General features: G+C 69.5%; 1 protein-coding gene across 1 annotated transcript; it reads right to left on the bottom strand.

The window, feature by feature from the left end:
* Positions 1-836: 836 nt before the first annotated feature.
* LOC118498281 (maestro heat-like repeat-containing protein family member 1) lies at positions 837-4,360 on the bottom strand. The gene is made up of 8 exons (XM_036016076.1): positions 4,280-4,360; positions 3,815-3,969; positions 3,249-3,444; positions 2,886-3,044; positions 2,459-2,560; positions 2,232-2,334; positions 1,661-1,720; positions 837-1,006 (listed from the first exon to the last, which is right to left on the bottom strand). Exons 1-8 carry the CDS (start codon positions 4,358-4,360, stop codon positions 867-869), a joined length of 996 nt encoding a protein of 331 aa, XP_035871969.1. The 3' UTR covers positions 837-866.
* Between the last annotated feature and the right edge of the window lie 11,503 nt (positions 4,361-15,863).

Genomic DNA, 15,863 nt, shown 5'->3' with positions numbered 1-15,863 from the left:
GGGCGGGAACACTGGTTTAGGGGCATTGGTTCCCTGTTCCTTTAATGTGGAACGCTCCCCCCCCCAAAATTATAAGAGTGATATCTGCTTATTATAGGAAATAACGCTGGGGGTGGAAGCGGGGGGTGGCGGCAGGTCCGTGCCCCCGGGGACTTGGGTGCAGGGGCAGAGGCCAGGCCTGCCAGGCGGGGCCCCGGTCAGGCAGGTTTGGCCAGGGGGGGCACTACTTTTTACCATCCTGGGACACTGCCCCAGCCCCCAGAGCCGGGCCGGGGGGCCAGCGACCCGGGTCCCACGCGGCTGCCCTGCGGCGGGTGAGGGAGGAGGCAGCGTCTGGCTGCCCCGGGGAGCGGAGGCCAGGCCTCCACCTGCACCGGCTCTGAAGAGCTTGAAGAGCAGGCCTGCTCCGGGGGAGTGGCAGCCGGACCCCTGGTCCCCCGAGGTTTTACGAGCTCTCCCCAGCCTTCTAATAAACCCTCTCCAGCCTGTGGCACTGGCATGACTCACCGCCACACAGGGCCCTGCCCTCCCGGGACGGAGTTCCATCGACGCGCCCTCAACCCTCAGCCTCGCCGCCCAGTGGGAGAGGGCAGAGGGGCGGCAGGGTGGGGCAGGGTGGGGGCCTGTATCCCCAGGGCCCTGCCGATGAGGCTGCACCCGAGCGGTGGCCCCGGCCTGGCCCGCCCACCTGGCCTGCCCGGCAGGCCCAGACTCCGCACAAAGACCAGGAAACCCGCTCCACAGGGTCAGCTCCCTTTATTTCCCAGGTGCAGCAGGGCTCGCCTGGCCTCCTCTCCCGCGCAGGGCCGTGGGGCGAGGCCCGGGGCACGGCCATAGCCCAAGGGCCTGGCTTGGGAGCAGCTGGCTCAGAGCCTCCTGCCGCAGAGGCAGGAGCAGGAGGTGGAGGTCCTGGGCGGCAGCCGCTCCTTGACCTCCAGGACGTGCAGGGTCTGCTCGGCCAGGCAGCCGACGGCAGGGTCCGGGTCCTCCCTCATGGACTTCAGGGCTGCGGCAGAGGGGACGCAGCGCTCACTCTGCCCAGAGGTGCGGGTGGGGCGGGGCGGGGCGGGAGGCTGGCCCAGGGGCCGGGGAGCAGGGGGCGGGGGTGGGGACTGGCCAGGACGGCTGCACAGAGCGACAGGGGGCCGGGGGCTGGGGGGCAGGCAGGGGGCTGGCAGGATGGAAACCCGAGCTTCAGCTCCCCCCGGGGGCTACGCCGCTCCGTCACAAGCACAGGCTGGGGAACGCCAGGCCGGCTGCTCCCAGCCCTGTGCCCACGACCAGCCCTCCGGGTCCTCACCAAGGTCCCCCCGCCCCTGTCCCAGCTCAAAACCGTGAGTCGAGCCCCCCAGCTTCAGAGAGAGCGGTGGCCCGAGGCAGCCGGCACTCGGGGACAGGTGGCGGCAGAGCCCTGGGCTGGGACGCGGTGAGGTGGAGGGAACCCCTGGCCACCACCCCAGCGGGGGGAACCTCCTGGCCCCTCCCATGAGAGGAGGTCGGGTGTCCCCCCTCTGAGGCGCCCAGGAAGAGTCCCAGCTGGTGGGCAGTCCGCAGCTCAGGGGGAGGGGCGTCAGTGGGTGGGCACGGGGGTGGGAAGGGGGGCCAGGAGCTCCCTGGCCAGCGGGCGTCACTCCCCCCGGGAGGCGAAACCGCCCCTCACCGTCGTATGCCTCCTCCATGCCGCTGCCCACGTCCGTGTCCAGGACTCGCGAGATCTGGCCTGCGGGGCACACGGCGCCTCAGGGCCCACGGAGGACCCAGGGGGGCCCGGCTGCCCCCACCCTGGGCCTCCCCCCAGCCCCCACACGCCCGCCCTGTCTGTTGTCCCCTCCCCGCAACGGCCGCGGACGCCAGTCTCGGGTCTGCACTTTTCCCATGAGGTTGAGGGTCCGAGGCCTGTGGAGTTGGGGGAGGGGGAGGGGGAGAGAGAGGGAACCCCTGTGCTCCGAAGATGCGTTTCCCAGGGGGGACCGGAGGCAGCCCCACAGGCTCGGAGCCTCCTGCAGGGCAGCACTCACTCGAGGCCCTGACCCCGCCCCCGGGAGCACGGTGGGGGGGGGGGTGCCTGGCCTCCCGGGACAAGGCCCGTTCCCAGTGAGGAGGGTCACCCACCCGACCAGGAGCCTGCAGGGACCCCTGCAGCCGGAGACGGCCCTCCCGTCCCCCGGCCCTGCTGTGCCAGGCCCTCGGGCTGTCTGGAGGACCCGGGACAGGCCCGCAGGGTCCCGCACCTACGAACCACACGGCCAGCTGGCGGATGGGGGCCTGCGGGCTCTTGAAGAGGACCACGCTCTGCCGCAGAAACCACAGGGCTTTGCCCGGCTCCTGCTTCAGCTGCGGGACGGGACGGGGCGCCGGGTCAGGTGGGGCCCGACGGGGTGGGACGATGGCCCGCGAGGCGGGGCCCCCGGCCTCCTGCCTCCCCCCCCCCCCCGCCAGCGAGGAGGCTGCCGCTCACCACGGCTGTGAGGATCGTCCATACGTCTCTCTCGGCAAACACGGCCTTGAGTCTCGACCAGCCCAGGATCGAGGCCGCGTGGCGGAGGGCCGGCCGGCACACCTGGGCGGACAGGCCCGGCGTGAGGAGCGATGGGGGGCAGGACCGGGTGGGGGCGGGGGGCAGGCCGAGGGAGGGGGTGTCCCGACTGGACCTCGGTGGCCAGCGGGGTGAGCCCGGAGCCCGGGAAACCCGGGGGCCCGCCCCTTCCTGCGACCCTCCGGGGCCAGAGGCGGGCGGCCCGTCCGAGTCCCCCACCTGCTCCCACCCGGTCCTGCCAGACGGCCCGAGGCCGAGTCTCGCAAAGCCCCTGTCCGAGTGCACCCCCTGCCGGCAGCACCTGTGCCCGCCTCCCCTCCCCCCCCCCCGCCGGGAGGACGGCCCTCACCTGGACCACGCCGACGTTCCTGTCCGCCAGGTGCAGCACCAGCAGGACCAGCAGGTTGAGGACCTGGTGCTTCAGAGGGAAGGCCAGGTACGTGCCCTTGACCTTGGCCAGCAGGGTGCCGTAGATCTCGAAGGCCGCCAGGCGCAGGGACTCCGACTCCTGCGCAGGAAGACAGCTCCGCCCCCGTCCGCGGTCCTGGGACGGCCGGGGCTCCCCCGCCGACCTTCCCCTCGCCCTCCTCATTCTGAAGGACATGAGCCATCAGCCCCCCCCGCCGGGGGCTGCACCCGGGTCAGTCTGGCCGGGCCTCCGAGGTCGCCGCTGCGCCCGCCCCCCTCGCCCCGCGCCGGCGGGGGGCCGTACCGCCTCGAAGAAGGGCTCGAGCGTGAAGGTGAGCCGCACCAGGAAGGAGGAGGACTGCGGCCACCGGAGGCTGTCCACCAGGCCCCGCAGCACCAGCAGCGTCTCCGCCACGATGTCCCCGTCCAGGGAGTAGCAGCAGCTGAGCAAATAGGGCTGTAGGAGCTGCAGCTGCCTGCTCTGGGGAGGGATGGGGGGGCTGCCGGTCCAGGGCGCACAGGGCCTGCAGTCGCTCCCGAGACCAGGCAGGTGGCAGCCCCGGAGAGCTCCCCGGGGAGGGCCGGGCAGGGGTGGTCTGCCCCCTCGGGAAGGGGGGAGGACAGAGGACACCCCGGGAGCTTTCCCTCCCTTGCCTTCCGTCCTGGGGGCCGAGACCAGCCCGGCCAGTTCTCCCAAGTGACCCTCCCTTCCCTCTCCTGGGAGGCAGGGCCGTCGGCGGCGCAAGCCCGGGCCTCACGAGGACTTGCTCTGCCCCTGGGACCGCCTGCCCTGTTGCCAGCGGGCGCGCTGCCCTCCAGGTCTCCCTTCCCTCCCTCCCCGAGGGACCCGCCCCAGGCCCCGCCACTCGCCCGGCCCCGGTCACCATGTTCCCGTGCCGCCTAAAGGTCTCCACCACCTGCAGGAGGAGCCTCACGGTGGTGGGCTCCTCGCACTGGAACCACTCGGCCAGGACGTGGACGGTGGCGTCGTCCACGGAGGCCGCCACGTCTGGGCACCGCAGCAGCTGGAGGAGGAGGCCGAGGGCGGGGAGGACTGGTGTGGGGGCCAGCGGGGGGCAGGTCCACACCCCGTCCTGCCCGAGCCCCTCGCTCTTGCTGCGAGCTCGCCTGGGGCGTCCTGAGAAGTGCGCCCCACGTGCCACGTGGGTGTGGGGGCTGGAGGGGTTGCGACCTGCCGGGCGGGCCTGCCTGCGTGGGGGGACTCAGCCAGCAGGAGGCTGCAGCGGGACGGGCGCAGGCGAGGCTGCGTGCCCACCCACGAGCACCCCCCGCCCCCGGGGGACAGAGAGACGGTGGTGGGTGAGCCAGGTGTACCGCACGGGAGAAGGCAAGCCCGGGAGGGTTTGAGAAGGCTGCACCGAAAAGGAACGTGGCATGCATGACTTCCGTGCACATGTCTGCCACATGCGTGTGCAATTAAACGTGTGTGCGTGTGTTGTTGGGAATAAAACTTAAAAGACGAGAGCGGCCCCGACACCTCTGAACGAGCTGTGCTCGCGTCTGGAGGCGCACACGTGTGACGGCGTCGGCGCGTCCCTGCGTGTGGCCCTCGGGACGGGGCGTGCCCACGGCATGCCCGGCGGCAGTCGCCGGCCCTCGACCGGCAGCCGGGAGACCCACCTCCGTCATGAACACGAAGGCGGGCAGGTGGTTCCCGCCCCCCAGGTCCCGGAGCGTCGAGATGATGAGGCTGAAGAGGGGGCGGTTGTGCCAACAGTTCTTGACGACCATGGCCCTGCGGGGGAGGCGGGAGCGGGCGCTGGGGTCGGGTCTGGGCCGCAGGGCAGGGCCCATGGGGGCGCCCGGGCCCGGGACGCCGCCCCGGCTCACCTGGCCAGCAGGGTGACCCCCTCGTAGTGTCTCTCGGGGCTGCGGAGCAGCTGCCAGCCCCCGAGCCTCTGCACGTACGACACGTGGTCCCTGTACCCAGCGCTTTGGATCAAGGTCTTCAGGGCCTCGATGGTGGAGCTGGCGGAGGCACAGGGGGCAGACGGGAGGTCGCCCCCTCACCCCACGCGCCCCTCCCACACCCACAACCCGACCGGCCACCCAAGCCTCCCTGAGACTGGCTGGTGATGGGACAGCCCTGGAGACCCCGGTCGAGAGAGCCGTGTGGCCCCCAGGGGCGGCCGGAAGTGGTGGGGAGCAGGCGGGGACCGAACCGCGGCTGTGGGCCCAGGCAGGAGCCCATCACTGCCCGGTCTCCCCGGGCCCAGAATCGCCGCTGCCGCCTGAGGAGCGTCTGAGGACGCCTCTGAGGTTTGTGGAACGGAGGTGCGGGGCCCCAGCATCCCGGCACCCTGGCAATGGGGGGTATGACCAGGCGGGCGGGTGGCAGGAAACACCCAGACCTGGGCGCTCAGTGGACAGGCCCGGGAGCACGGTCACGAGTGACAGTGGCCGGGAGCCCAAAGGTACCTCACGGGGTCTGTCCACTCGGCGGCAGCAGGCTGCGGGTCCCGGGGGGTCTCGGCGCCCCCCTGCAGCACGAGGAAGGAGGTCCGTGACAGCAGGGCCAGGAACAGCGGCGGGAGCAGCGCCTGCACCTCCATCCGCCGGCTGCGCTGCAGCAGCAGCTCCTGGACCGCCCTGGTGGCCTGTGTGTGGGGGGGCATGGTTGTCCTCGGGGTCCACGCCTGGGTCCCGTCACTGGGGAGCCTCAGCCCACAGTCCCTGGGACGGACAGGCTGGCCCAGGACACCCACGCGGGAGGCTACATCAGTGTGAGCCAGAAAGATCGAGGGAACCTTCTAGAACGTGACTGACTTAAAGTGCCCTCGTCACGGTGGGGGCTGGCTATTGTCTCGCCAACCTCGAGAAAGAAGGCACGGCGGTGGGGGTTGCCGGTCCCCCCCACCAGAGCCCACCCAGGGAGGAGCAGGGGCTATTCTGTCTCCCTGCGAGGCCCGGCCACCAGCGGGGGGACCCTCCCACCCGCCCCGCCCCAGACTCCGGACCGGTCAGCCGCACGCTGACAGGAGAGGGTGGGGGCCCAGGGAGCTGAGGACAGCCGCACGGCCCCGCCCTACGAGCAGCGGCGTGACGTGGGTCCCGGCGCCGGGCTCCGGGCCGCCGGGGCTCAGGGGCGGCGTCAGCCTCTGCAGCAGGTGCTCCATCACAGCTCCGTAGCACTGCGGTGCGGCCGCCAGGGTCTCCCAGTGTCTGTGGTCGCCCCTGCGGAGGCAGAAGCAGCCCCCGGCTTGGTCCCGCCCACCACGGGCCCCACCAGCCCCTCCGGCTCAGGGCCCGTGGAGCGCAAACCCAGCGGAAGGCAGCAAACCACCCGGACGACGGCAGGACTGAGGGGACGGAAGCAGAAAACCAGGGGAGGCGCCAGTCGGCCAAGGCCGCTTCCCGGAGGAGGACACCGGGGTTCCCGATCAGCCAGCCGGGCGGGCCGAGAGACAGAGGCGGCCTGGGCGCCTGGCGTCGGAACGAAGGCGGGCAGTCGCCACCGGCGGGCGGCGGTGGTAAGGGGACGCTCTGTTGCGAGGCAGTAGAGGACCCGCTCCCTCCCCACAAGTGTGACGACGTCGGTGACACGGCCCCGAGCCCGAAACACACCGCCTAGGCGTGCGCCGAAGGAGCAGACACGACTGTGGCCGATTCCCGTTTCAGGGAGGAGGGAGGGGACGGGGGAGAGGGAAACGCCGGCCAGCCCTTCCACGGCTCTGCCCGCTCGTCGGCTGGCGACTCTGCTTCGTGCCCCGGTCACCCGGTCACTTGGGTAAACTGGCCAAACAGCCCAACGGAGAGAGGCCGGTCTGCTGGGCAGACGGTGCCGGGAAAATTGGGCGTCCGCCCGCAACCAGGCGGAGCCGGACCCCCCCCTCACAGCGCTGCCGGGGGGCTGTCCTCGGACCTTACAACAGCCAACCACAGAGGAACCCTCACTCCGCACAAACACACGCGCGTGCAAGGCTCCCCGAGGGAAAGCTGGCAGAGAAACGTGCGAGAGGACAGACGGTAAACCCGACTCCCATCCCTCAAAGACGTCTGTGCCGCCGAAGACACTCTCCGGGGAATGAAACGGCAAGCCACGAAAAGGGGGGGGTAGGGGAGAATCCTATCCGGCAGAAGGTGGGATCCGGAATACATAACGGGCTCTCAAATCTCAGCGGGAAGGAAGCCGACAGCCCCACCCAGACCTGGACGGGCGGCCGGGGGCGGGCACAGACGGCAGACACCTGATGCCGCGGGAGACTCGGCACCGTCCGTGGCAGGTGCATTATGGGAAGGCAGGTTCGAGCCTCAGCCTCAACCTCAGAGGGATGGCGCCGCGCCCTTGTTGGAGCCGCTGGGCTCCGTTTAAGGACGGACCGTGCCCAGCCCGGGCGAGGGCGGGAACAGAGGGCCCCCGCGCAGCCAGGGAGGACGCCAGGCCGCGGCCGCTGTGCGAGACCCTTCAGGTTATCCCCCAGATGGTCCGGGAGCCTCCCCCACCCCCACCCCCCCGCCAGGAACGTGTCCAAGAAAAAGCAAAGTGGGCGACTCCCCTGAAACCTGTGCCCAGAGGTCGACAGCGGCCTCACTCGAAATCACCCCGAACTGGGAACAGTGCCAGAGGCGAGCGGACCAAGTGCGGCCCGTCCACCGTGGGACACTCCTCAGCGAGGAAACCCGTGTGGCCGCCTTCCCGGGTCCCACCCGCACGGCGCTCAGGGACGGGAGCCGGACCCCGCCACTGTGGGAACGGACTGGCCGGCCCCAGGGTCTGGGGCGGCGGCGACGGGAGCTGGCTCCGGGGGCAGCAGGGGGGACTTGGGGGTGACGGGGACGCCTTGGGACCCGACGGACTACACACGTGAGGACCCGTGGAGAACCACACAGAAGGGGGGCGCACTGCACCACCTAAAAACCAGGTTAAAACGCGGAGCGGGGGAGATGCGTGGTATCAGACGTGCAGACAAAGTCACGTGAGACAGCCATTATTAACATCACGTTTACGAAGGGGTTCTAACTCGGGAAAACGCCACGGTGCAATTTGTTGTTGCTGTCTTTTTTTTTTTTTTTTTTGCCACGCTCAAACATTAAAGGGAAGCTACGCTAATCGGCAGACACAGTGCAAGTCTGACTATTCATTCTTAAACTGTTCCTAAAGGATAGGTGGATTCAAAATTATAACCAAGTGATAGCAGAGGGCGCCCTGTCAGGGGGTGGGGCGTTAAATGTTTTCTTTTTTGCTTTTTCAACACGGGACATGCTTTCAAACTTTCGGCCATAAGCCCACGTGGGTTTTACGACCGCCCCGCCCCGAATAAGCAAGGGGCGGACTTGCCCGGGAACCCGGTCCCCGTGAGAACTCGCCCATCGGAGGCCTGCGGGGGGGGCGGGAGGGGCGGGGGGGGGGGCGGAGCCGCCCACCTCGGGCCCTGGTCCTGCATCTGGAACAGGGTGAGGATGACGTCGTCGGTGTAGGCCTGCGCCAGCAGCTGCAGGACCCTGTTCACCGTCCCCGGGGCCGCGGGCTCCGGGACGCTGCTCATGCTGTGGTATGCGTACTGAACGATCTCGGGGACCTGAGGGGGGGGGGGGGGGGGGAGGGGGAGAGGGGGGGGGAGAGGGAGTTTGTCCTGGACGCTCGAGCCCGGGAGACCACAGCCAGGCGCCCACGGGACCGCGGGGCCGCACACGGTGCGTGTCTGACACCAACATCGTGTCGTCCGTCGAAGGAGATCGAAGAATCCACCCCCACGTTAAACTGTGCTGTTTAGCCGGACGGCGATCCAGCCCGCCGCTGACGAGCGTCCGGGGGTTCCATCCCTCGCGCGGGTCTGTGTCACAGGCCCACACACCACGTGTGCGAGGCGTGAACACCCGTCCAGACAGCGTGCTCTCCCACCGGAGCAAAGGGGGCTGCCCCCCCACACACACACCAGCCCAAGCGTGAAGCCCGAGGGTGGCTCAGCAGGGCACGCTGCTGCCCATCCACTCCCTCGGCTTGCACGCGCGTCCTTGTCCCTTCCCGGGCAGAGGGACGCCAGGTGGCCGCCCCTCCCACAGGAGGAGCTTTCGCACAAAGAACAGAGCCCTGGCCACTGCACCTTCCTCTCCTCTGGGTTCGCGGCTTGCAGCTCCCTAAACCCCCGCCGGCAGCAACCGGGCACAGAGCGGAGGGAAGCCCCGCCCAGGCCCGCGGGGTGGCTACCTTCCCGATGTCCGGCACCGAGGGCCCCAGGACCACCCTCAGGATCTTGGCCGCCGCGCCGACGTCGCTCTCGCGGGCGCTGGCCGCCGCCTCCAGCAACACCAGGATCACGTCCGCTCTCTCCTCGGGGGTCAGGCACTTCCGGAAGAACTGGAGGAAGGAAAGGACCGCTGTCTCCATGCGGTGGCTCCTGCTCCCGCGTCCCCAGAAGCCTCGGGACGCCCAGCGCCCGGCCCCCGGGTGCCGACGTGGTGGCCCCGGCCAGCATGTGGCCAGTCCCTGGAGGGAGGCTGAGCTGCAGGACGCCTGCCGCTCCGAGGTCCCCAGGCCGGAGCCGGGGTCCAGACACCGTGAGATGGGCAGAGGGCAATGCCAAAGGCGCTTCTCTGTTGGATCTGGAACCCCGGTGACCAGCGGTCCCACTGCGGGGGGGGGGGGGGGGGGGGCGTGGCGTTCAGTCAGCCTACAGCCCCCGCAGCGAGGCGACCAACGGTCTCCAACTCTGTGCCTCGCGTCTGAATCCACACGTCCCCGCCCTGGTGCCACCTGGCACCCCAGATGGGACACCCCACTGCCCCCGCCCTCGAGCAAGTCTGGGTGGGACGTGCTCTCGAGGGACAGGGTGGGCACTGAAGCCAGAAGTGGGCGACCCGGGGACGCTTCCTGGGGCGGGGGGGTCCCTCTAAAGTCCCCGCCTGCTGCCAACGAGGTGGAGTTCCAGGGGAGGGAGCAGGCTGTGAAGGTGTGGGTGGAGCAGGGCTCGGCCTGGCCGCCAGGTGCTGCCGGGGAGGCCGGCCGGGCGGGAAGGGGGGCCGGGACCAGGGGAGGCCGGAGTGCGGGCGGCTCAGCAAGATGCCCCCCCCCCGGGGGCTACAGGACGTGGGGCTTCAGTGTGAGAACAGCCGGAGGCGGCACCAAGTTGGAGAGGGCACGGCAGGGGTGTTGGTGGCTTAGAAGGAACTCCCTGGCTTGCACACAGGAAATGGTGCAACCTCAAACTTCACCCCCCGACGCGCGGCAAGGACCAGGGGCCTTGGCCTCTGGGGACATTCCCCCGTGGGAGGGCTGCCCCGGGTGGCCTCAGCCAGGCCCTCTCTCTCCCCTGCAAACAGACACCCCCCGCGGGGACGCCCCACACGCAGGGGGGGTGGGGCGGGGGGCAGCGAGGGTCACCGTGGCCAGGTACTGCATGTAGACGAGGGACGTCCCGCGGAAGTGCTTCTGCAGGTCCTTCAGGATCCTCTCCGCCTTCTGCGGCCGACCTGGACCCAGCAACGGCAGTCACGGGCGGGGCCTCGCGGGGGACAGGGCCTCGCCTGCCCGCACCGCCCCTCCGAGGCAGAGAAGGTCGGCCTGCCGGACAGGGCGCCTTCCCGGCCGCCGGGCTGGCGGCAGGGGGCAGCGGTGCCTGGGGAGGCGGCTGGTCCGTGGCAGCTGCTGTCCCTGGCAGGTGGGTGCGCCGGCACGGGGACCGTCCCCACCCCTGCCCCGCTGCTAGGAAAACACCCTCACGGGGAGTGGGTCCTACGTAGGAACCACAAGACGCCGAGGTTTCTGAGACGCCCTTGGGGGCATTTGCCAATTCCTCTGCCCCCCCCCCGCCCCCGCCACACACACAGGTGTGAGTGGCTGTCTGATCTTTGGTTTTCCGGGGGCAGAGAAGCTCCAGGCCAGGACACCCCGTTTGCTCCCCAGATAGGATGCTCATTTCCTGCGCTGCACCCCCGGGGGCCACGATGGGACCGCTGGCAGGCCCTGAGGGTCCAAAGTGGTCTCGCAGGTGGCTGCAGGTCGAGCCTCCCCCTTTCCCTGAGAATCTTCTAGAACCTCTTAACAGAGGGTACCTCCTCAGCAATGGGCTTGGGGTTCGTCCAGATAAAACAAGCCCGTGTACCCCCCCACTGGGACCTGCCCCTCGAGGTGCCCGGCCCGGGGACAGGGACCGGTTGGTTCTGTGGGCCAGTGGACCCCCCCACCCCGCCCTGCCGCACGGCCCCCCGGGCCTCTGCCGCCTACTTCTGTGGAGCGCCAGCAGCTTGAACAGGTAGTGCAGCCCCTCCGAGGCGCCCGTGCTGACGTCGCGGCCGGCGTGCATGCAGGAGACGCCCAGGGCGCCCATCAGCCGCCCGCTGACGGAGAACTCCTCCAGGTGCTGCAGGAAGAGGAGGCGGTCCCCGTGCACCGGCCCCCCACACTGCAGCTGCAGCCCCCCGACCGCCGCTCGGCCGGCCGGCCTGCAGGGGGTCCCGCCTCGCCGCCTCCGCACAAGGAGAACCCGTCCACGGCAGCTCCCGGCGGAACGGGCAGCCAGGCCCCCGCAGCCCACCAGCCGGTGGAGAGCTGCAGACCCAGCCCGGCAGTCTGGCTGTGTCCGGCGGATTGGCGCTCCCTGGGCAGAGCGGACCCCAGACCAGCCGCGGCCCCGCCCCGGCACTCACCAGCAGCCCCGGGAAATTGCAAATGAACCGCAGCAGGTGGGAGATGGTGCAGGCGGCCCGGGTCTGCTCCTGCTCTTTCTCGGACATGGTCAGCCACGGCAGGACAATCTGGGGGGCAGGGAGGTCACCGAGCCCTTCTGCGGCCCCTCCCTCCCCGCCAGGGGTCCGACCGCTGAAAGGACGGATGTGCAGACTCCGCACACAGCACCCAGAACTGGACAGTGCAAGGGAGGGTGTGTCTGAGCGTCCCTGGCCCTTCCTGCCGGAATGTCTAGAGACAGTGCTGCCTGAATCGCAGAGCCGGGCCCAGGAGGGGCGGGGGACAGAGGGGAGAGGGGGCTCCCTGCGGCAGGCCCCGCCCCTGCGGCCCGCCGGCTGCCCAGGGCCCAGGTGCTCTCTGCACGGGAGACGCAGAGCCACCTGTTTCTGGAGGTTGGCACTTCCGGTGACCAGTTCCGTACATAACCCACTTGACCTTCCCGACAGCCATGCGGGGCGGGCACTGGTGTCAGCCCCCAGGCTGACCTGTCTGGGGGGCGGGGTGCCGGCGCAAGCCCTTGGGAAAGCGAGCCCCGCCCTCCTGGCCCCTGTGCCAGAGCATGAAACCGTCTGCTAGACACGGAGGGATGTGTCCCCAGGCGACTGGGGTGAGGTCTGAGACCTTGGTCAAGGATGACGCCCGGGGGACCCTGGGGTCCACTTCCTTCCGCTCCCCCGCTGCCCTGGGACACCACGTGCCAGGCGGGCACCGGGTCCTGCCGCCCTGGCTGCTCGGGCCACTCACCTCCAGCAGCCTCTGCAGCACGGCCATGTCGGGGTCCAGTTGGTCCATGACGAGGGCTTGCAGCATGTCGTCCAAGGCCTGGATGGTCTGGCAAGTCAGGACACGTGGGGGTTGGGGGGCCGACAGCCACGGCAGCAGCCCCCATCCTCTCAGACACCCCTCCTCGGGAGCAAGGACAGCGGGGGCCGGTCCAGCTCTGCCGCCACGCCCCCACCTTCCTGGACCTCTCGGTGGGCCGGACCAGGGTCCACCCAGAGGAGGGGCAAAGAGGGGAAGGCTGGTGCTGGGGGTCCCTCTGGACAAACACAGCCCCCAGGGACCCTGCCCACTAGAGCTGTTCGGTGAGATCAGGGGAAGCCTCCGTTCGGAACGGCACAGGGCCGGCACCCACTGCTCCGCACTCCAGTTTTCTCGTTAGACTGTCTGCTCCCGAGACGGAGGTGGGGGCGGGGCGCCGGACAGGGGAGCCTCCAGACAGGGGGCAGGGCTCCTGCCCCGGGGCAGCCTCTAGCCGAGGCCGGCGCCGGTGGGCGCACCTGCAGGTACAGGCTGGCGCTGTCCTTGCGGTCCGGGCTGGGCGCGATGGGCGGCAGGGGGAACACGCAGGAGATGGCCGCGCTCACCAGGTCCAGCTTCTGGGCCAAGTGGAAGGGCGGGTCCACCTGGCTGGGGACAGGGCAGGGAGGACCCAGGGCTCTGGGGGACACCTGGGGAGCTGGGGGACGTGTCCAGGGCCCCACCTGCCACTGTCCCTCAGGCGCAGGTGCGACCGGGGCCTGAGCCCTCGCTGGGGACGGTGGGAGGCCCTGGCTCCCGGGAAGCCCCCCCACGCCTGTCCTAACAGTCTCACCCCAGTGGTGAGGCTGGGGACCCCACCATCCGGATGCTGGTGGACGAGGGGGCAGTCATGGGGTCTTCCACCCAGAGCCCGAAAATCGAATCCCTGGACCTTGCCCTTCCTCCCAACCCAAATGTCCCAGCATCGAGACCCCGGGGCGGGGAGGGGGGACAGCGGGGGCCACCTCAGTGCCACGACGCAGAGCATGGCCTGCTGGCACACGCTGCTGGTGAGGAGCTCGCCGGCCTCTTTCAGGATCAGAGTCTGGAGGGGCCGGAGGAAACAAGAGTCCCCATGAGAGCCCTGGCTGGAGGGGCTCAGCGGACTGAGCGCCGGACTGGGAACCAAAGGGTCCCCGGTTCGATTCCCAGTCGGGGCACAGGCCTGGGTTACAGGCCAGGTCCCCAGTAGGGGGCGCTCGAGCGGCAACCACACACTGATGTTTCTCTCCCTCTCTTTCTCCCTCCCCCGTCTCTAAAAGTAAATAAATAAATATTGTCTAAAACCATCAGAGAGAGAGATGCTGGGCTCGTGGCATGGGGGATGGGGGCTTCCACCCTCCCCCCGGAGGGCTGGCCTTTCCCACCTCGACTGCCTTGGCCAGAACGGTTTTGGGCAGGTAGTCGTCCATGGTGACGCCGGTCTGGGCGCGGACGGCGCTGCAGAGGGTGTCCACCGCCCGCAGGAACTCCAGCTTGTCCAGCTCCGACTAGGACAGAGCACACACACGCCTGCCCTCAGCCCCCTGCGGGCCACACGGGGCCGCTCCCGCCCGCCCAGCCCGGCCCAGCCCGCAGAGCAGCCGGCGCGGCGCCCGGGCCCCCTCCGCAGCCCGCTGGGGTCAGTGGGGCTCGGGTTCTACGAGGCACGCCCTTTCCTACAGATCCGCCCAGGGGCCCAGCCCCCCAGATGCCAAGGAAGAGGGGAGACGTCTTTTTTGCCCTCCTTTCCCACTCAGCTCCCAAAGCGTTCCCCGAGAGTTTCCTCACCACGGCTTCTCGTTCTAGAAATTCCAGGATGAACCAGTAGGCTTCTCTCTCTGATTGGCGAAGTCCTGCAAGGGGACGCCATTGGCTCCCTGGGGTGGCACCGGGGAGCACAGCCACCCCACCCGGCCAGCCCTGTGCCCGGAAGGCTCCGGAGCCAGAGGGGGCGGTCCCAGCCCGAGAACCAGCTTCTGCAGGCCCACGGCCCCGCGTGGCCGTCAGCGGCCCCAGGAAGAGGCGATTACGCGGGACCTGGGCAAGCGGTTTTCCGAGTCAGAGTCAGGCAGGGCCAGCGAGGAGAGATTGCAGAGAGAGGGGAGACCTGGGGGTCAGCCCCCGGGGCCCCAAACCACTGGAGTTGTCCTCCGCGGGCTGTGAAATTCTTGGATGCGCATGGGCTTCGAACCCCAAACCAGCCTTGGGAGCCCCCCTCCGGGCAGGCCTCCCTCAGCAGGGATTTGAGTGTCCATGCAGCGTCCACGCGGGCGCGAGGCGGCTCGGGGGAGAGGCTAGGAAGGGAGCCTGTCCACCCCAGGGCCCATCGGGAGGGGATGAAGGAAGAGGGTGGAGATGGTGTCAGTGGGGACCCCAAGCTACACGGGCGCCCAGGCCACTTCCCGTGTCTCTAAAGTTGCGCCCTGGGGTGGGGCTGGAAGCCACAGGCCCACAGTTCAGTGTCAAACCGCCAAGTTCAAAGCTCAGGCCTTCCACTTGATTCGCCCCGTGCCCTTCAGCAAACAGAAGCCTGGGCTTCCTCGCCCTGTCTGTGCGGCGGGGGAGGGAAGGAGCTCATTCACGCACGTGAGCAACAATCCCTGCCCGACCCCCCCCCCCACCTGCTTTGCCTCAGCTCGGCCAGCTCATCTCGGGTGTGGCCACCACGTGTCTCCTAGTGTCACGAGGGGTCAGGGGCTGTGTCCGCCCTGCAGGTGGGGCCAGCAGGAGCAGTGGCGGGCCGGGGCCGGGGGGTCTGGGAGACAGACGGCCGTGGGGCTGGCCTGAGGAACGGACACGCTGAGTGGCACTGAGTCGGGTGTGGGGTGGGCGGGCTGGGGGCTGGGAGTACCGGTGGGGGCGTATTGAACAGGAGACCCCTGCCCCGGCTGGTGCGGCTCAGCCGGTGGGAGGGTCGTCCCGTAAACCGAAAGGTCGTGAGTGTGATTCCCGGTCGGGGCGCACGCCTGGAATGGTGGGTTCGATCCCCCGAGGGGCGTGTACAGGAGGCAGCTGACCGGTGTTTCTCTCCCTCTCTCCCCCTCCCCTTCCTCTAAGATCAATACATGCACCCTTGGGTGCCCTCTGAAATTATGAGGGGTTTTTTTTGAAAATTTTAAGCAACACATAAAGACGTGAGACCTCCGCTGGGCACCCCAAGTGAGGTTGGGCTGAGAATCTGGAACTCAGACACTGATCCGGGAGCCCGGCGGCTCTGGAGCCGGCTGGGCGGGGTGTCGCTCAGACAGAGCCCGGCCCCTGCCCGGCTGCGGGGTCTCCAGCAGCCCCCTCTGCAGAGGGACAGGCGCGCAGAGCTCAGAGGGGACGACGGAGGCGGCTGCGCCACCGCCACGGCCTCTGAGTGGCTGTTGTGACCCGCTGCTCGGCCGGGCCGGGGCTCACCCATCAGGTGAGGCTTCCAGGACACATGCTCAGAGGACGGCGAGGCGGTCACTCTGTTGGGTTGGGGCCTGCCGGGGTCGGCGGGGT

This window comes from Phyllostomus discolor, chromosome 15 (assembly GCF_004126475.2).
Source record: "Phyllostomus discolor isolate MPI-MPIP mPhyDis1 chromosome 15, mPhyDis1.pri.v3, whole genome shotgun sequence".
Lineage (NCBI taxonomy): Eukaryota > Metazoa > Chordata > Mammalia > Chiroptera > Phyllostomidae > Phyllostomus > Phyllostomus discolor.
The sequence above is the reverse complement of the archived record's forward strand: the minus strand, read 5'-3'. Positions and strand labels throughout refer to the sequence as shown.

Bases quoted from the DNA above. Each gene is read 5' to 3' on its own strand.
- LOC118498281 (XM_036016076.1), bottom strand. From the start codon at position 4,360: ATGTGCACGGAAGTCATGCATGCCACGTTCCTTTTCGGTGCAGCCTTC. The intron at 3,445-3,814 runs GCGAGTGGCGGG...CTGGACCGGCAG, and splicing joins AACATGGTGACCGGGGCCGG to CCCCCCCATCCCTCCCCAGA. The intron at 2,335-2,458 runs GTGAGCGGCAGC...CCCGTCCCGCAG, and splicing joins GGACGATCCTCACAGCCGTG to CTGAAGCAGGAGCCGGGCAA.